At 36.1% G+C, this 19,628-nt stretch overlaps 1 protein-coding gene across 1 annotated transcript; it reads left to right on the top strand.

The window, feature by feature from the left end:
* The first annotated feature begins 8,465 nt into the window (after positions 1-8,465).
* LOC117323794 (gustatory receptor for sugar taste 61a-like) lies at positions 8,466-17,409 on the top strand. The gene is made up of 4 exons (XM_033879246.1): positions 8,466-9,263; positions 15,161-15,229; positions 16,589-16,678; positions 17,065-17,409. The coding sequence occupies exons 1-4, from the start codon at positions 9,015-9,017 to the stop codon at positions 17,116-17,118; spliced, it is 462 nt and encodes a 153-aa protein (XP_033735137.1). The 5' UTR covers positions 8,466-9,014; the 3' UTR covers positions 17,119-17,409.
* The last annotated feature ends 2,219 nt before the right edge of the window (positions 17,410-19,628 follow it).

The following is a 19,628-nucleotide window of genomic DNA, read 5'->3' as shown; positions in this document are numbered from 1 at the left end:
CGCGCAACTATAGACATAATCCCACGTTGTTCATAAAAGATCACCGAAATTATACCCGTCTGCATCAACGACCATCGTCGGATACTCAATCAACCGTGGATATCCGACAACGGTCAACGACGAGATCAGCCACACATTATCTAACACTCTCAAAGTGAGAACAAGGTTACGTGACGACAAAACTGAATGACACAGTTTTACCATTATCAGCGTGGAACTATATAGACAACACGCTAGCTGATTCCAGCATCAATTTTATCTAGCGATATTGAATGGTAGATTCTAGTTAATTTTGAACGAAGAAGGTACATTTTTATTACAGTGGTCATTTTTTTCAATAATATTGTTCCTTCACGAGGTGATAGATCTAGAGTTGACATATTTTTTTATAACTTATATTTTATTCAGTTTTCAAAAAAAAAAAACATACACATGACACAATTTGACAATTCATTCGTTCCTTTTTCCTACATTAATTGTTTTCATATCACAAATTCAAACACTCTTGATACATATAAGCATCCATTGCATACTATTTCCTTTCATACGTATTCAAGTAATCATATCTGAATATTTGTATAGTATGGAAGTATATATATACACACATCATTATGACTGACATTTACATAACTATGTTTGTATTCGTTTATTTTCTTAGAGAAAGAAATATTTTATGTTTCTATACATGTACAGTGAAGTAAAATCCAAACAAAAATAGAAATGTGTATTTTTATTATTATTATTAAAGGGGGAGACACACGGTACAGACAAGCACGAGACAGGCAGATACCACAGACAGACAACTACAAGGACAGACAGATTGACAAAATATAAGCACATACAGACATCTATTAGGACAAAGACTAGACAGACTAAAGGACAGACAGACACCCGACGGACAACTATAAAGTCATCCAAACACAAACAGATAATTGGAAGGACAGACAGATTGACAAACAAATTGACAAACAGACAAACACAAGACAGACATTTCAGACATAAACAGGTCTTCGGAAGAAAAAAAAAGATAATTGAATTAAAAACACTTTTAAGAAATACTTGCTGAAAATATATGATGAAAAATTATTGGCTTTTTGCAAACAGACAGAGTTTGAGAAAAAAATATATTCAATGTAATAAATACTTACAAAAGGAAAACCTTTTCCCATTTCCCCCACCCTTTGTTAAAACATTCAAGAGAAGCTTCGCCCTTCCCTGTGTGCTGTATACTCTTTGACATTGTGGTTTTCTCTTATTGAATTGATAAGAGCATTTAAATTTAGGGTAGTGTTCAGACATCTGGTTTTATAGATATAATGTTTAATGATGATGTTTATCTCATTATCAACTTTATCATACACATTTCTAACTGATGGGAGTCCAAAGATAAAAGACTGTTTATTCATAGTAAAAGGAATTAAAAGTACATCCAGAAGTATTTCTAGACTCTGCAATAAATCCTGTACTTTTTGACAATTCCCAAAAAATATGTGTTATGGTTTCGGACTCTGAGTTACAAAATGTGCAAAGAGGGTTTATAACAATATTTGCCTTGAAAAGCAATGAATTTGTTGTCAAAATATTATGTAAAATTCTGTATTGGAACCACTGAAGTTTTGAATCATTGAGTTGACATTTTTCACATGGCCCGCCCTTGTGATACCATTGTAATTATGTCTCCTATCTTCCAGTGTGTATTTTGATAAGTTTTAAACATGTAGAAAGTAGTTATAAGGGTTACATATATTTTATTAGAAACATTAAGAAATATTACTATGCAGGTCTACCTCTTCTAAATTTCTTATCACCAAAAACGTTCATATTTCATCGCGAAAAGAAAAAAAAATCTTTTATATTATATGTTTATGCAAAAAAGACTTGAATCAGGCTTCCGGGAGAGTACGCACGATTTAAAAATCCGTTTTGTATATCCGCGCTTGCTACCGTCCCTATTGTTTTATCAGGGCGTGAACCAATATCCGACAAAAAACTCCTCTGATAAATGTAAGTAAACGTGACTAATCACAAATACTGAAATTCCATTGTTTTGTTTCAATATAGCAACATTTATGATAATTAGCAAGTTGGAGACAACAATATTGAATAAAAAAGTTAGTAAAATGAGGTATAAATCACGATTATCGGTTTTAATAGTCGAATTTTAACGACCTATTAAAGGTTTTATTTATCACAACTTCACTGCGTTGAATCTACAACGGTAGACGTGTGTTTATTCAAAATGGACCTCCAGGACAAATGTCCCGCTGACGACCAGCACGAGTTTCGAGAGAACCTAATGGTATATGTATGTTTTGTGGTCACCATCACCATTATAGAAGTATCATTTTCCTGTGTTCGATTCATTTTAATGATATGGTTTACACTTGTAGTCTCCAAAACACTCTATCGTATATTAAATCTCCTTATACTCTCTCGCGTTTTTCTTTCCCTCTGACATGCTTTACCACAACACTTGTCTACCAATACCAAAATTCAATAAACAGAATATAGACCGACTATGAATGGTCTTTGGCCGATTATGAATAGTCTTTGGCCGACTGTGAATAGTCTTTGGCCGACAATGAATAGTCTTTGGCCGACTGTGAATGGTGTTTGGCCGACAATGAATAGTCTTTGGCCGACTGTGAATGGTGTTTGGCCGACAATGAATAGTCTTTGGCCAACTGTGAATGGTGCTTGGCCGATTATGAATGGTTTTTGGCCGACAATGAATAGTCTTTGACCAACTGTGAATGGTGTTGGCCGACTATGAATGGTCTTTGGCCGACTGTGAATGGTGTTTGGCCGACTGTGAATGGTCTTTGGCCCACTATGGATACTTAGTAGTATTTGGTGCACTATGAATGGTCCTTGCCCCACTTTGAATGTTCTTTGGCCCACTATGAATGTCTTTGGTCCACCCTGAATGGTTTTTGGCCGACTATTAATGGTTTTTGGTCGATTATAAAAGGTCTTTGGTCCACAATGAATGGTGTTTGGCCCAATTTGATTGGTCTTCGGCCCACCCTGAATGGTCTTTGGCCGACTGTGAATGGTGTTTGTCCGACTGTGAATAGTGTTTGGCCGACTGTGAATGGTGTTTGGCCGACTGTGAATGGTGTTTGGCCGACTGTGAATAGTGTTTGGCCGACTATGAATGGTCTTTGACCGACTGTGAATGGTGTTTTGCCGACTGTGAATGGTGTTTTGCCGACTGTGAATAGTGTTTTGCCGACTGTGAATAGTGTTTTGCCGACTGTGAATAGTGTTTTACCGACTGTGAATAATGTTTGGCCGTCTATGAATGGCCCCACTTTGCCCCACTTTGAATGTTCTTTGGTCCACTATGCATGTATTCGGCCCACCCTGAATGGTTTTTGGCCCACTATTAATGGTTTTTGGCCGATTATAAATGGTCTTCGGCCCACCCTGAATGGTCTTTGGCTCTCTATGAATGGTCTTTAGTCTACTATGAATGGTCTTTGGCCGACTGTGAATGGTTTTTTGCCGACTGTGAATGGTTTTTTGCCGACTCTGAATGTCTTTGGTCTTTGACACTTCACAAGTACATACACTGTCACCTTTATCAGACACACCAACCTGAAAACCATGTTTCATAATAGATAGATAGATAGATGATAGATAGATAGATAGATAGATAGATAGATAGATAGATACATTTATTACCAGTGCAGGACCTTTTGTCCTCAATACCGGACTCCGAAATATGATTATTACAATAAAATAAATCAATAAATTGTGACCGACTATGACGTTGTTATTATTTTCGATATCGGTAAGTGTCTGATAGCAAAGCGTTTTAAAACATTAACCGTCCATTAACACTTAAGTTACAGACTTGATTTTTGAACGGTGTTTGACTGGCCAACACTGCCATATTGATCGTCTATTTCTGGATCTCGATGTCAATACCACAAAGATCTGTATGAAAGAGTCCGTGAATGTACTGAAAAACATCTATTGAGTGGAGCCTTGTCAACCAATTTAATTACATTACATGTAGAACATATTCTTTTCAAAAGACAAAATATTAGCTAGTAATGCTTAAACGTTTTAGGATCTAAGATCCAAAAACATCGTCTGTTTTAATTGATATACCAATATAATACAAATGTATACAATAAAAATGTATGAAGACTTTCTTTTATCTTGAATACGCGAGAAATCTGTTTTGCGCGTGTTGAACGTCGTTAGATAATATTTATTTTTACGATATTGATGAGTTAGCAAAAAACAATCGTCAATATATAGAGGATATTGAATGGTTTCCCGTTTAATATAACATATATTTCACGAGTATGACAGAATATCGATATTTTCACAAGTGCGAATCACGAGTGAAAAATATCGAAATATTCTGTGGTAGAGGTAGTGTGGTTAGTTTTTCTGTATTGTGCAACACTTGTATATTTAGTATTGATATTGATGTAATAACCGATCTCTTTATATTCCATACTAATGTTGCTAAATATTCCGTAATGCATTCATGCATATTATTTACATTGGCATAGCTTTAAAAAAAAAACTATAGTGTTAAAACATAGCGACGGAAGAGAACGTGTGGTTATCGTTTGAAGTGTTTTCCTCCTGTAATCGCCTCCTTTGTTTTTCTTCAAGTTTTTAATGTATTGAACGTTTCATTTTGTCCATGCTCATTGATATTGCAGTTCATTTTGATATTTCATCATAGATTCATTAAAATAATTCCAAGAACATAATACCCTGTGTTAGTGTAGCGATACAATACGGAAGTCCAAGTATCAACAGGAGGCAGCAATCTCACGCACAGTTCAATCAGCTACACTTCAAAACTGTATTACGATTTATAACAAGAACATAGTTGTCAAGATACCGCGCCCATGCAAATATTGTTTTACATGAATTTAAAGTGGGTAAACTGCATAAAAAACATGAAACACATGACATAGCATTTAGAATGATTACATGTATTTGTGTTCAGTCATCAAGTTCATGTGAAAGTAATCAACATAATTAGTAACAGGTCTACCAAGCATGTTTCATCAAAATCTAATCATTCTTTCAAAAGATATTGTGCAAAAAGCAATCAGTCAATTAGGTCACAGTAACTTCATTAAATATGCGCGGAATATGACGATAGTCGAGCATGGGCAAGGAATTTAGGAAATAATTCTACCAAACAAGTTTCATAAAAATCCGATCATTCCTTCAAAAGATATCGTGCGGAAAGAGAACCCGGACGGACAGACGGAACCCATTTGTATATACACCCCCCCCCCCCCCCCCCCCCCCCAACTTCGTTGGACAGGGGATAAAATGTAATGTGGTGGCCAGTTAATGGAATTTGAATATGTACTTACTAAAACTATTAAAACTTATCCTCATTCATGATACCTTGCATATTTAAAAAGCGTTGGCAACCTAATGCATATTCCCTTTTCCTACTTTCTTGCCGCCTCCCACAAATATCAACAGTAACATATGTACACACTAGGTCAGCTGTTCAAATGGTGATTAGCTTAGTCACTTGTTTAGTTAATATCTCATTTCTCCTTTACTTTAAAATGGATATTCCTTAAAATAGGCAGGTCGGAAAAGATGCTATATTTTCATAAAAGTTTACTAAGTTAGTTTTACCAGAATTACAATGATCACATTGTTTTTTCTGTGGTTGTCGTGAGAACAATTGTCTCATCGTGAGCACGTGGATGAGATCGAGGGGCAACAGCAGGCGGCCAAGAGATCTCGTCCACGAGCGAGTGATGAGAAATTTTGTTCAAACGACAGCCACTGGAAAAATGGTGTGATTGTCTTTTTATCATCTCCGAGGGATGGTTGATATGTTGTGAGCCTCATATTGACGGATTTGAATTTTGTCTGATATATTGTATTATTTTTCAAGTATCTATACACTTTTGCCAGCGGTGTTTAAGGGCCTCAATGCCACTTTTATAGAACGCCTTTTCGTGAATGTTCATGAAGTTATCCACTGCATGTATGCCATCATCATCAGAATGAAAGTGGGTGCCTCAAATAGCTGTTTTTTTAGTTTTGGAAATAGATGAAAGTCTGATGGAGCGAGATCAGGTAAATAAGGCGGATAATCAATTTAAAGCCACAATCGTGAATGGTAGCCATGGCAATGACAGACTTGTGAAGAGGAAGGTTGTCCTGATGGAATAACATACCTTAAATAGTGAACTTTCCGCGGCGCTTAAGTTTAATGTTTTAGCGTTACTGCCTCAGAAGTGAAGCATGGTATGTGCCATTAATTGTTTGTCCCTTTTGGAGATAATTTATCAGCAGAATACCATCTGCATCTCAGAAAACCGAGGCCATAACCTTCCAGCTGATGGAACAATCTTTGCCTTCTTTGGCAGGGGAAAGCAAGGGAGCTTCCATTGTTTCGAATGTTGTTTGGCCTCTGGGGTAAAATGATGAACCCATGTTTCATCCATAGTGACAAATCTCTGAAGAAAGATGGCAGGAGCTTCCTCAAAAAGGTAAAGATAAGCACGCGATAATGCCTGGTGCTTCTGATCAACTGTCAAATGTCTCGGTACCCATCGGGCCGAAAGCTTTCTCATTTCTCATCGGTCAGAAAGGATGTACTCTTTCCTGTGAAATGCCAACTCTACTTGCTATATATCTTTTTGTGACACATCTTAAATTCCGCCATCCACCTTTTCACTGTAGCATCTGAAGGGGCGTCTTTTTCTAGAGTTGCTACCAGATCATTAAGGATATCCTTAGGTGTTAAACATTTTTTATGCAAATATTGGATCACTGCTCTTTCACCGAGTTTGTCCATTTTGCAAAAGCCGCTTGTCTTCTTTACTTTAGAGTGCTACCTCTTCGATATAAACTAACCAAATGAGACCAGTCCTTGGGTACACGATCCTATATAGTCAGAGAATAGGACTTAAAAAGAACATCCTTGAGTACCCCCTTAAATACGAGGCTCACAATCATCCCTCGTATATACTACTCATCATTTATGTTTTGAACGAAAGTCAATTTTAAATTGTAAACAATAACATTGTCGACTTACAAAAGTTTCAACAGCAACGAAGCACTTGTTGATGTGTCTACCGTCTTTCAATATATTTCTGTTTCCAAATAATGCGCTTTTAATTAAAAAAATCAATCTGAAAGACTATTTTTAGGCGGAGTAGTACAACTCAGTATGTGTTTTCCGGCTCACAGCTGATACGATGGATCAGCTGGAAATTAACAAAAAGAAAATGGCACAATTTCTTATTCGGCAGAAACGTCACAGCACGTGCAGTTTCCCAACAGGAGTTGGGTTTTTTTCAAGATCTTCTTAAGATGTTCTCAAGTCGATCACAAGTTGATCTCATTTATATCAGAGTAAATATTTTATTTCTCATGTATTCAGTAGCTGGTATATTGTAGTATATAGATAACTGATTTGGTCAGGACTGTTTACCAGTACCCATATGATTCACATAAGGTTCGTTTTATACTAGGCATCCATCCGTCATCCAGTATGATGTTGGTATTATTCCATACATGATATTATCAAGGATGTTTTCCTGGACAAAGCTGTCCACAAACAGAAGTACTGGTAAATTGTTAAACTGTGATAAGTCTAACCACCTTTTGAACAACTTTGTCCGGATGAGGAATACACTATTTTGAATGAGCTAAGATGTCATCACGTTAACCTTAGGTAGGGATTCATCAATCTAACGATTATTTATAATTTAACAATAGAAAGTAATTTTAATGGGTTATATACATGTATGGCAAGTCATAGGTTATGTCATATTTGTTTTATCGGGAGAGAAAATGAAGGGAAAATGAGTACATGTGACGGGAATAGATTGAATTATGAGTAAATATGATGTTTGTTTTTCTGTCACAAAAGGAAGAGATCGAGTAACGAGTGCGTATAATATTTGTTTATGATCATGCATGCTGTTTTAAGTAATTATTGGTTAGATAGACAGATCGCATCAGGGGACAATAGATCTATCGCGATACATTGTCAAAGTGCGAACTTCATTAGCGTTTCATTGATCGTGCTTTTAACCTCATCGTAATCACAATATGGACGTTAATATATTGAATTGGTCCTCCATACAGTTATGTTTTGTGTCCGTGACATCAACTTGGGTGTATTAACTGACTCGGTGGCGGTGGAGTGGTAGTAACTTGCCAGTGTCCGTGTAGTTAACATTACAGGACAATTTCTTGCTAGACATACAAAAATGGCAACGTACGTTACGGAATTCAAACAACCTCAGGAAGAAGATAATGTTTCACGTAGAAAATACTCCTCAATTACACGTGTGATCAAACCAATTCTGTACATGATGCAGGTTTTCGGTTTATATTTTCACAACCCATCAGCAACCGCCTTTGAATCTGATAGTGAAAAAAATACGTCTAAACTCACCCCGAAGACAGCTCTCGTCAAGTTGTATTGTGTATGTCTTACGATGCTCTCCGGACTTAACGTCGTCCGATATATTCCTTCCTTCTGGGTCGGTGTAGACTTCGTTCCTAACTTGACTGTATCAAGAGTCATCCTCATGTGTTGGATTCTCCAGTGCTTCCTGAATCGACTTTTCCTTCTTCGAGCGTGTTGGTCCCCCAATCACCTGACTGAATATTTTAGCTTTTTCGACAAGCTCATGACAGACACCTGCTGTGTACACCTCAATCCTACCTGTAACAAGTCTCGATGGTACTCAATCGTCACCGTCATTCTGGCATGGTTTGTCATCATACTTACCACAAGCTCAAACGTGTTTTACATGGTGACCTCCACTGATCCAGGATACATAGTGGCACTTTGTAATCCGTTTCCAGAACATCTTGGCCTTAAAATCTTCTTCCTTGTTTTGCACACCATTGAAATAGGAGCGTGGGCGTTGCCCGTTGGATTGTAGGTCACCTTATTTATCATTCTCAGAGATAAGTTTTCAAGCTATACAAACGAACTGTGTAAAATAACGAAAGACGAAAATATAAATCTTTGGCAGAAGATGAAGGATATCCGACTAAAACATCTCCAGTTGTGTAAAGCTGTGGCCATTCTGGAACAAGACACCAAATATTTAATCTCCGTCAACTTTTGCACCAATATTTTCCTGATATGTTTCATCCTGTATCAGATTGTTGCTACAAATTCGACAATATCTCTTATGGGATATATTACCTTCAGCTTTTGGCTTGTCATGAATTTCAGCTTCATATCCTCATTGTCAATCACGGCGGCACAGGTCAACGAACAGGTAACCTTTTATGATGTCCTCTAATTTCATTCGATTGTGTGTTGATTTATTGTTTGAATTCATTATTTAGAACATGTTTTTTTTCTCAATTGTCCATTTGTTTGCTCTGTTTTTGTTTGGCTGTTTTGTTATCAATTTCTCGTGACAGCAATCAGAGATAGCAATGCTTAATATGTGTTTATATAAACTGTATTTTATTTTGTTTGTCTATGTTTTCTCATTACAAAACAGAAAACAGATTAAAAATCGGTTGAAAAACAAATTTTCTATGCGATTTAAAAAAAACGAAAATCCACTGTCCTAAAATTGCATTTTTTTTAAATGTACAAAAAACGTGTACTCAATGCCTCGTGATAAGTTGAATATGATTTTGTTTGTATAAATGGTGTAAGCATTGGCCAATTTTAATATTCAAACTAAAAACAGAACATTCTTCTATATTTATGCAAGATATTTTACGTAAAATCTTCCATTATGACCATTTTAAGTGGAAGTTACTCCCATTCTTAAATTTTTAACAAGTGAAACTGAAAGTATATAGATTCAAATATCTTAACGAAGTAGTATAAACACATCAGTGTAGCTATACCACGATTTAATTAATTGTGTTTTATATATAAATAAATTATAGTAATGTTGGTATGTGATAAACTGCAGTCGACACAAAAAATAAGTCTGTAAATGCGTACATTCAAAACTAGGTCAAGTTGACATCGATATGAGTTGAGTCTTCGTCAATGAAATGATTTGTTCATCTGTTATTGTAAACTTTTCATTTGTTTAATATTGATGCTTAAATTGATTTGATTGTTTGTTGTGTAATTCAAACTAATGGATTCCATACAAAACTAGAGAGAAAATGTGTATTGTGTACCGCCTAGGCCAGGGTCTCTCGGCGTATCCTCCGGAACTCTATAATTGGGGTACGTGTTTTAAAGCGTTTCTAAGATATTGATACGAGTTACCTGCCCTTTGCTTGAGCATTGCTATCAGAGATTCCAACGAAGAGTTTTTAGGCTTGATGCGTATCATTTGTATGGTATGATGTTACTCATATTATAAGAGTTATGACCCTTTATAACCTTGAAGTTGTCGGTATCTGTAAGGTTTGTGACATATTTATAGCAAATATACGCAAGTGTCACTTACAGATCTAAGAGAAAAATAATTTATTGTTCAAAATAACTTTGCTACGATATATTCATTTAGACATAAAATATACTTCCATAATGCAGGTTTAATATGTTTTTTAATTACCACAAGGCGAGTACAACTGCTTGTGGACAGAACGCCCTTCGCTAACTAATTTGATAGTATCAAGTATGGCTAAGAATAGTAACAACATCATTCTGGATGAGTCAATGGCTTATCTTATGGATACTGCTATCGTTATTGGAATTAAGATGGCACCTTGAATCGTCTTCAAGGAAATTACCAACCTTGTTCAGGCCTCACTCTGATTCTTTTACATAAGTTTTTACTCTCTGGTAAAGATAAAGGTCATGAAATTGACCTTTTGATTTGTCTCACGGATCAGATTCATAAGAGGTTTTTAATATTTCGAAATGTGAAACGAAAATGGTAAAACATACAGTATCCATATTACTGACAAGAAGTACAGCAGTTGCTTCCCTACGAAGAATATTGTATCAGAGGCTCTGAACCTATGCTTTCTAAAATCTCAAACGTTGCCTATGGCATTGATTGTGTCATGTGTGGGAAAATGTAGGTGGTACAAAAGGACAATTACGACAATGAAAGAATGCTCCTTGTTCTGCAGTGTACCTGGAGAGAGTTATTGTTTGTATCAAAAATTCAACCTCCCTGATCGTATAATGGGAAAAAATCCGTTTATATCATAGCCCAACACTGAGAACACCACAGGGACACCATATCAGACTTTTTGCACTGTTTCGCCATATGGATGAAATGACCGTTTGGATTCGTTGTCCTGTACATGATGCAGTCAAACAAATGCAATGTTCCGAGACAACAACGTCATCGCAGTCATTCTCAAAAGATATTCCAACCTGATATGCTTTAAAGATATGATGGTGTGTCAACTTAATCTATTTGGTGTCCACCATGTTTGAATGCTTTTGTATTAGATTCATTGTTGGTATTACAAGTACATTTGTACGATTTTACAACCTGTCCATACATATAGCCACTGTGCTCCGGCGACTCGGTATTTCTTGAAGGTGGCATTTGCCACACGGAATTATATTCTATTAACAACAGTAATTTTCTTCACCATCAATTTATCCAAGCTGATATACAACCGTTCTTTCAATGAATAATACCTGCTGTTTCTTATAATTACTTGACGTCCGATGCTTCCAAACCTTTCAATTATAAGAAAACACTGCAGCAGCTGAATTTAGATGACCTACGAATGATTCCTCCTTCAACATGTTTCTATTCCACTACTCCGTACATTTGAGGTCAGGTTGGATACGTATTAACTGGCAATCTATGTATTATCAAAATTTAATGAATGGAAAGTTTAAATCATATCCATACAAATTCCTTTCAATGACACAGGAGTTTCAGGATACTTTTAAGATTCACGAGAACATTTCACATTGGATTTACTGTCAGAATGGTCATCCGTTAGGTCCATAATGCTTAAAAAAGAATGAACGGATTAAAATCCTAAAGGAAAACAAAACATATGCATGTATGTCTCGATCTCGATATTAAAGCCACACTTTATAATCTACATGATAGATTTGTGGTTGTGTTTTCAGATAAAGCACCTAATACCGTAACTTAAGTTATACCTGCTTGATACCCTGGGCAATTATCCTACAGGCGATATATTAGTTTCCATAATACCGATTTCTGATAAGGACGGGGGTCTACATTGCTTATACCGGATTCCTTTTATACTTTGATACTTTTATACATTCCTTCTTGATAAACAAGGCAGAAGTTGCTTAACTAAGCCTTTATCTATTCTTAGGCTTACGTCAGAGCTGCTGACGTATTGGGATGCTGTTGACCCCATCAGTTAAAATGATTGAATATGGATTTTGAAGATCTCCAAAGAGCTTTAAATCAAGCTTCTACATCCGTCTTTATAAACGTCTCTTCTATCCAAAACGTTTGAGTTTTGCCACTCCTTACACTGCAATCCCCAGTGAGAAAACGTTTTTTTCTCGTGAGAGCATTCTTTTTTCTAGGTATGAGAATGGCGATATCTCAGTGCATATGTAGCCGTGAACTCCACTGGAGCGTGCATCGTTAACATACGACAAGGACCCAGAAGAATTACCGAAGATAAAATCATGAGCATGATTGAAATTTGGATCGAAAACATTTTTTCAACAAACATTGGCAAACATGGGAACTAAGTGCACTTAAAGGTTGATGCGCTTGAACAAGTAATAGAGATTTTTTAAAGGTTCATATGGGATCTTCATTATGAGCCATGTACCTCAATCTTTGCTTACAACATAACCGGCTAACAACCAAGCTTTGTGATAAGCATGACAGACGTATTTGGTATTTTACCGCCCTTACTCATGTTGAGAATATGCTTTGACCCAGATTTGACCTTGATTTGCATCTGACCCAGATTTTTCAATCAAGACGCTTACCCGTCCAGAACACATGGTTCGTATTGCCTTCGTTTTATTAATGTTAAGTTAGGATTACTTCATCGTTTCAATGTTGATATTCTCAGTTGTGTTAGATCAAGGAATGAAGATGCTAATGTATGCGTACAAGTATATGATGTTGATTTTGTCAAGAAAGGAAGATATGAATAGAAAAATGTTCTAGTTCAATAATTACGTTAATGGCATTAACGGTTGTGTGTTTGCGACCGATTCCCGTTCACACCAGGGGGTCTAAAGCTTCCATGATATATGAGACATTACGAGCGGCTTTCATTGATCAGGTTTTATATCTCCTACTCACAATATATCATTGTTCTTTTATACAGTAATGTGCTTTCTGTCTGTGCTATCAATGTTTGTGCATTGACGAACTCGGCAGCGGAGTTGTTATAGCAAGGCATCGTCTGTGCTGTTCGTTACGACTTGCAGGAAGATTTCCCCTCAGATATATCAGAATGGCAACATATGTTACAGAACAGGGAGATGAAAATGTTTTCCGTGGAAAATACTCCTCAATTTCACATGTGATCAAACCACTTCTGTATATGATGAGGGTGTTTGGTTTATATTTTCACACTTCACCAACAACTGACCATGAATCTGATACTGAACAGAATGCGTCTAAACTCACCCCGAAGATAGCCCTCGTCAAGTGGTATTGTGTATGTCTTACGATGCTCTCCGGAGTTAACTTTGTCCGATATGTTCCTTCGTTCTGGGTCGGTGTAGACTTCGTCCCAAACTTGACTGTAACAAGAGTCATCCTAATGTGTTGGCTTCTTCAGTGCTTTTTGAATCGACTTTTCCTTCTTCGAGCATGTTGGTCCCCCAATCGCCTGGCTGAATTTTTTAGCTTTTTCGACAAGCTCATGACAGACACCTGCTGTGTACACCTCAAACCTTCTTGTAACAAATCTCGATGGTGTTCAATCGTCATCGCCGTGCTTGCGTGGTTTGTCATCATATCGGCAACTACTTTTAACGCATTTTTCACTTCCACTGATCCAGAATACATGGTAACAATTTGCAATCCATTCCCAGATAAAATTATGGGCGTTAAAATCTTCTTTTTTATTTTGCATACCATTGAAAAGGGAGCGTGGACATTTCCCGTTGGTTTGCAGGTCACCTTATTTATCATTCTCAGAGATAAGTTTTCAAGCTATACAAACGAACTGTGTAAATTAACGAAAGACGAAAATATAAATCTTTGGCAGAAGATCAAGGACATCCGACTAAAACATCTCCAGTTGTGTAAAGCCGTGGTCATTCTGGAACAGGACACCAAATATTTAATCTCCGTCAACTTTTGCACCAATATTTTCCTGATATGTTTCATCCTGTATCAAATTGTTGCTACGAATTCGGCAATATCTGTAATGGGATATATTACCTTCAGCTTTTGGCTTGTCATGAATTTCAGCTTTATAGCCTCATTGTCAATCACGGCGGCACAGGTCAACGAACAGGTAAGCTTTTGTGATACTTCGTTATTATATGTAGAATATCATTATACTATGTATTGACATATTTTTTCAGTCATGTTGATATAAATCAAGTTACAGTTTTGTTTCTCAGTTTTTTTTCTATTTGTTTTGGTGTTGTTTTCTTGTTTGTTTTAATTTCACCCCCTCCCAACCTGTATTAACCAAGGGTTATATGTTTATTTAAAGACACATCCAAGTCAAGTCTGCCATGGACCTAAGAGGTCTGAAAATATTACCTTTTTTTTGTTTTTATAATAAATCCCTGAGAGATACTGGAAACATAATTATGCTTATACTAATTTGACAACAAAGCCTGATATTCTCATAGCAGTAATAGCCAATAAATGGTTTATATTTTTTTTCGGAAAATATTTAGTATAGTTGTAATCACAGTCTTTATTTTGTACTTCTTTAAAAAACTTCCCATACATATATATACTTTCTACATAATTAATCTGAGAAATTTTGAAAACTGACAAATTACTTTTTTCCAGCATGTCAAACATGTCCAACGCACAGATTGTGTTTGATTAAAAACGACAGTACAGAAAAATAAATTGTTCAATTTTGGAGGCAATCTATGTATATGTGTTTTGCTACCTGCTCAGCTAGGTCAAGATAGATCAGAAGGACCTTTTAATGTTTCTTTGGAGGCTATGGGAAAATAACGTTCGACATGATAACTTCTCTTTCCTGACAAAGATATGACTAGTTGTATCACCATTTTAACCATCATTTGCAATATTCTGATATAATATGTAATAAACATTATTTGTGTTGATTTCAGGCTCATTCTCCATTAGACTATATATTTGATGTGGAGATGGACGATATGTCTCGGAGTGAAGCGTTACAGGTAAATCACATATATCCGAAACTTGATAACTACAGTAACCCTATGTATTAACAATGCCAGTACAAGTCCTGTAAACCAGAACATCCAAAAAACAGATATTAACGGATGTTAACTAGAACACAAGGGGTCGCGGTGGCCGAGTGGTTAAGGTGCCCCGACACTTTATCACCAGCCCTCCACCTCTGGGTTGCGCGTTCGAAACCTACGCGAGGCAGTTTCCAGGTACTGACCGTAGGCCGGTGGTTTTTCCCCGGGTACTCCAGCTTTCCTCCACCTTCAAAATCTGGCACGTCCTGAAATGACCCGGCTGTTAATAATACGTTAAACAAAAACAAACTAAAACCAAACAAGAACACATTAGAAAACACTGAAGCTTGATAGTTACAATATCCCTAGAGATATACCATGTCAGTATAACGGATGTAAACTAGAACACCTTAGAAAACACTGAAGCTTGATAATTACAATATCCATGAAGAGCACGGCTGTATTTACGCTGTTTCTAAGTTTATGGTATTGTTTCATGAAATGCTAGCCTACATATGTAGGTTATTTTGTTTAGATTATAAACAATATTATCGAAGAAGCAGACCGTAATATTCTATGTGGTTTTAAGGTTATTACTTTTATTTTGCCTTTCGATCTTGTTATATGTGTATTTGTTTATCATTTCATTAGAAGCCCTGAACGATTATGGCAGTGTTTTGTGTATTTTAACTTTTACCAATATAAACTGTTTAATTGTAATATACCATATATATTTCTAAAGTGTGTGTTTTTATATGAACTCATGTAAGAGAACCTTATTATATCAATAAACCTTATCTTATCATGCAATACACTCCGAATTATGGACATTGCTGTATTCCATGAACAAAGGAATTCCTGTCATAAATATTGGATTCACGGCTTTCAAAGATTATACATTTTGGAAAACATAATCAATACACTTTTTTATACATAAATGTTGTCCTTACTACTAAATTATTATTTTGATCGGCTGAGGAGACAAATTAGAACGAAAATCATTTTATCCTATGTCGAATGCGTGCCGATAGGGGGCGCGTTTGTAGTCTGCGCTACACTTGCAGGCGCACGGCGTGGTCATTCAGAGCGACTACGTTGATCAGAGTACACCTAAGTTAGTCCGCGGCGTGGTCGCGCCCTTGCAATGTATATGATTTGTCGCGTTATTATTGGGATCAGGCATAAATGGTGCTATAGGAGAACTAGTATTTCACATTGATACATTCTTTGTTACATACTTTGACATATCAAATATCAATATTCTATATATACTCGTTGTTACATTTAGAAGAGCACTAATAAACTGTTTACCTGTTGTTCTGTGTGTTGCAGTTACAGCTGTTTCTGTCCAAGCTGAACGGACCAGCTATAGGATTTACAGTAATGGGCCTAATAACCATTACTAAGGAGCTCATTCTCACTGTGAGTGGAATTTCTGTAGAATTTCTAGAAAACGTCATACACAACTTTATGATTCTGTATATCTCTCGCTTCGAACAGTTATGTCCCAATGTCTTAATCAATCTAACATATATAAAATAGTTTGACAGCTTGTCCTTCTAAGAGTCTATCAATACTCAGTTTAACATTTATTATTTCAACATTATTTTTCTTTAATAAATCGAAAGTAAGAAAGGTCTGTTTCTGTTTGTTGTAGCCCTTTATTTAAAATAGTTATATGCTTCTCAAACTGACATTTTTGTATCTGTACTTGCTGATAAGCCAGGCATTTTTATTGATATATTTTGTACTAATATCAATTCTCTCTGACTTCTCTTGTCCTAATATCACGTTTATATTTGTTGCAGTTGACGGGAGTCGTATTGACCTATTTCTTCTTGCTGTTGCAGTTTAATATTTAAACTACATTGTTAAAAAATATAATAGATTGGTATTTTGATGTCTGATTACCGCAGTATAATTAGTTGTCCTCACAACTAGGGATGGTTATCTTTCGTATATATTATATCAAGTATACTTTGTTTACTTCTGATGTTGTCCCAGAGACATCCCCATACGATATTGATCCTAGTTATTTGACGTTTAATCCAAAACTAACATTATAACTGATACCAAAGCGCTGATGTAGATTGAATTTCAGTTCTGGTTACTTTTACAAGTACCTGATTTACCATCTAACTTAATCCTTACGATTAAACGAAAAATATTATGCAAATATGTTGTTGGTTTATTTGTAGAGCAGATTTTGACGTTATCAAAACAAAGGCTTCAAATACTCGTTTCTGCCCGCCAGAAGTTATGAAGTAGTCGGTTTATTCTCGATCAACTATGATTCAATTGTCAGCAGAACTATTGATATTCATTTTTAGTTGTTCTAGACACGGGCGCTTGCATAGAAAATGAGAATTAAAAAAAAAATGATATCAGTGGTATGTGTACTTTGTAGTAGGGAAGGCCGGAAACTTCGTCACGAGCGAAACGGAACCCCATCTCACTTCAATCGACTAAAAAAAACCACATTTATTCAAACTGGCACGGTGCACACTATATGCGACCGTCATCAGGAATCATTCATCTTTAACCTGCCGTGTCACTCAATACGAATTGCTACATCCAAAACACAATAATCCGTGAAAACATCGCCGAATCACTCAAACCAAAACACTATTTTTCTAACTGCTCCCTCAGCCCGTCCAGATTACTCATTTACATACGGAGTTGAAAGGTTATGCGTTTATATAATCGTCTGTCGTCAGGTGCACTTTTTGGGGTCATCTCCGCATGTATTTTGTCCGGAAAACACTCTTTGAAAAGTTTCGTCTAATTTACGATTATTTGAAGAGTTTCGTCGAATGTTTATCATTATGAACGTGAGCGTCCCGTTCACCGAATGTGGTAGTACACAGGAAAAGTAAACGAAGTCAAGAATGTCCATTCTGAAATCACATTCACGTAGTAGGCCTAGACATTTCATACTTGAAAATTTAGAAAAAAAAATAGAAAGGTAAATGGATCAGCAGACTTTTGCCACAAAGGTAGAACAAAATGCTTATTTATAGGATTAACTTTTGCTGAAATCATGACGAACAAAAAGAAGAGTATATCACGAATAAGACTAGCTGTCATCAGGTTTCTGGAACGTATATCAACATTGCTTACTTCAGGCCGGTTCATTTATTTCAACAAATTTTACAAATATCAAGTCGTCGTCAAATACGAAGATCATACTTCAGACCTGCCAAACGATGTGTACGTTATGTGATCAGTGATCCATCATCAAGTTATTAAGTCCCACAATGCTGATTTCAAAACTGAAGTCTCTTATTCTTAAGGGTCATCTATATAGCAGAATAGTGTTGAATTTCAAATAAGAATAAATACCTAAAGATTTACACAAAAATGTGATGTAATATACCAAAATGTTTGTTTGGACATGTAGCTTCTTACAATCACCAATAATTTGCTGTAGGTGCTACCAGTTTCTTCTATAGAGTAACTTTGTTGTAAGATGTAGCATGGAATAATTCTAAGTCACGAAAATGATCAAACCTGAAAAATAGCCATGCTGTTATGTTCACAAGTGTCTATAGCACAGGATAGGAGCATTTGTTTGACCGGATTTTACTGTATGTACGTATAAACACTTATTTTGTTTTGACCTTGAAATGCAAATGGCGGCTGAGAATAATATTACATAAATATGGCTTAGAGGAGGCATTTCAGTTAATAACAATACTCCTATATCGTACTTTGAAGACATCTTATCATAGTAACATGAACATTTTGAAGTCAATTTGTTAAACTGGTGAGTTTGGAGCCTTTTTCAGAAATAGGCTTATTTTACCCCAAACTCAACGGTTGAACATTTTTTCATAAAAGCAGTCTTCTTGCCACATCAAGAATACTTTATATTGTCTAATAAGAGCAGTCTCGGTATTGTGTTGTGTGTGGTCTATGTTTACAGCTAGTTAGTAGTGGTCCATTAAAAAAATTAATTGAAGATAGGCATAACCCTAAATAGATGGCAAGTTCAATTTGAAAACAAAATATCTTACAGCTATTAGCTATTACCGCGTCCATATTTTAACATCTTCGAAAAATTTCAACCGATACTGCTAGTTCATGGTATACGTATAATGCCCAGGCCCTCTCTTGAACAAGTTATTGAGCACTGTTTCATGCAATCTTTCGATTTTAAAACGAAGTTTCAACAAAATGTCGCAGTTGAAGGAAAGGAAAGGCCGATCACTGACATTCAAATATGCTATCTAATTAATCCGTGATCTCACAAACGACGTCCTGTACATGCACCTGTAAGGTAAGATATGCCGAAATGACCCCAACAAGTGCACCTGGTGACAATCGATTATATAAACGCATGACCTTTCAACCCCGTATGCAAATGAGTAAT

The sequence above is a fragment of the Pecten maximus genome, chromosome 3 (genome assembly GCF_902652985.1).
Source record: "Pecten maximus chromosome 3, xPecMax1.1, whole genome shotgun sequence".
In the NCBI taxonomy this organism is placed as follows: Eukaryota; Metazoa; Mollusca; class Bivalvia; order Pectinida; family Pectinidae; genus Pecten; species Pecten maximus.
Note: the sequence above shows the minus strand (reverse complement) of the source record. Positions and strands in the feature narration are given on the sequence as shown.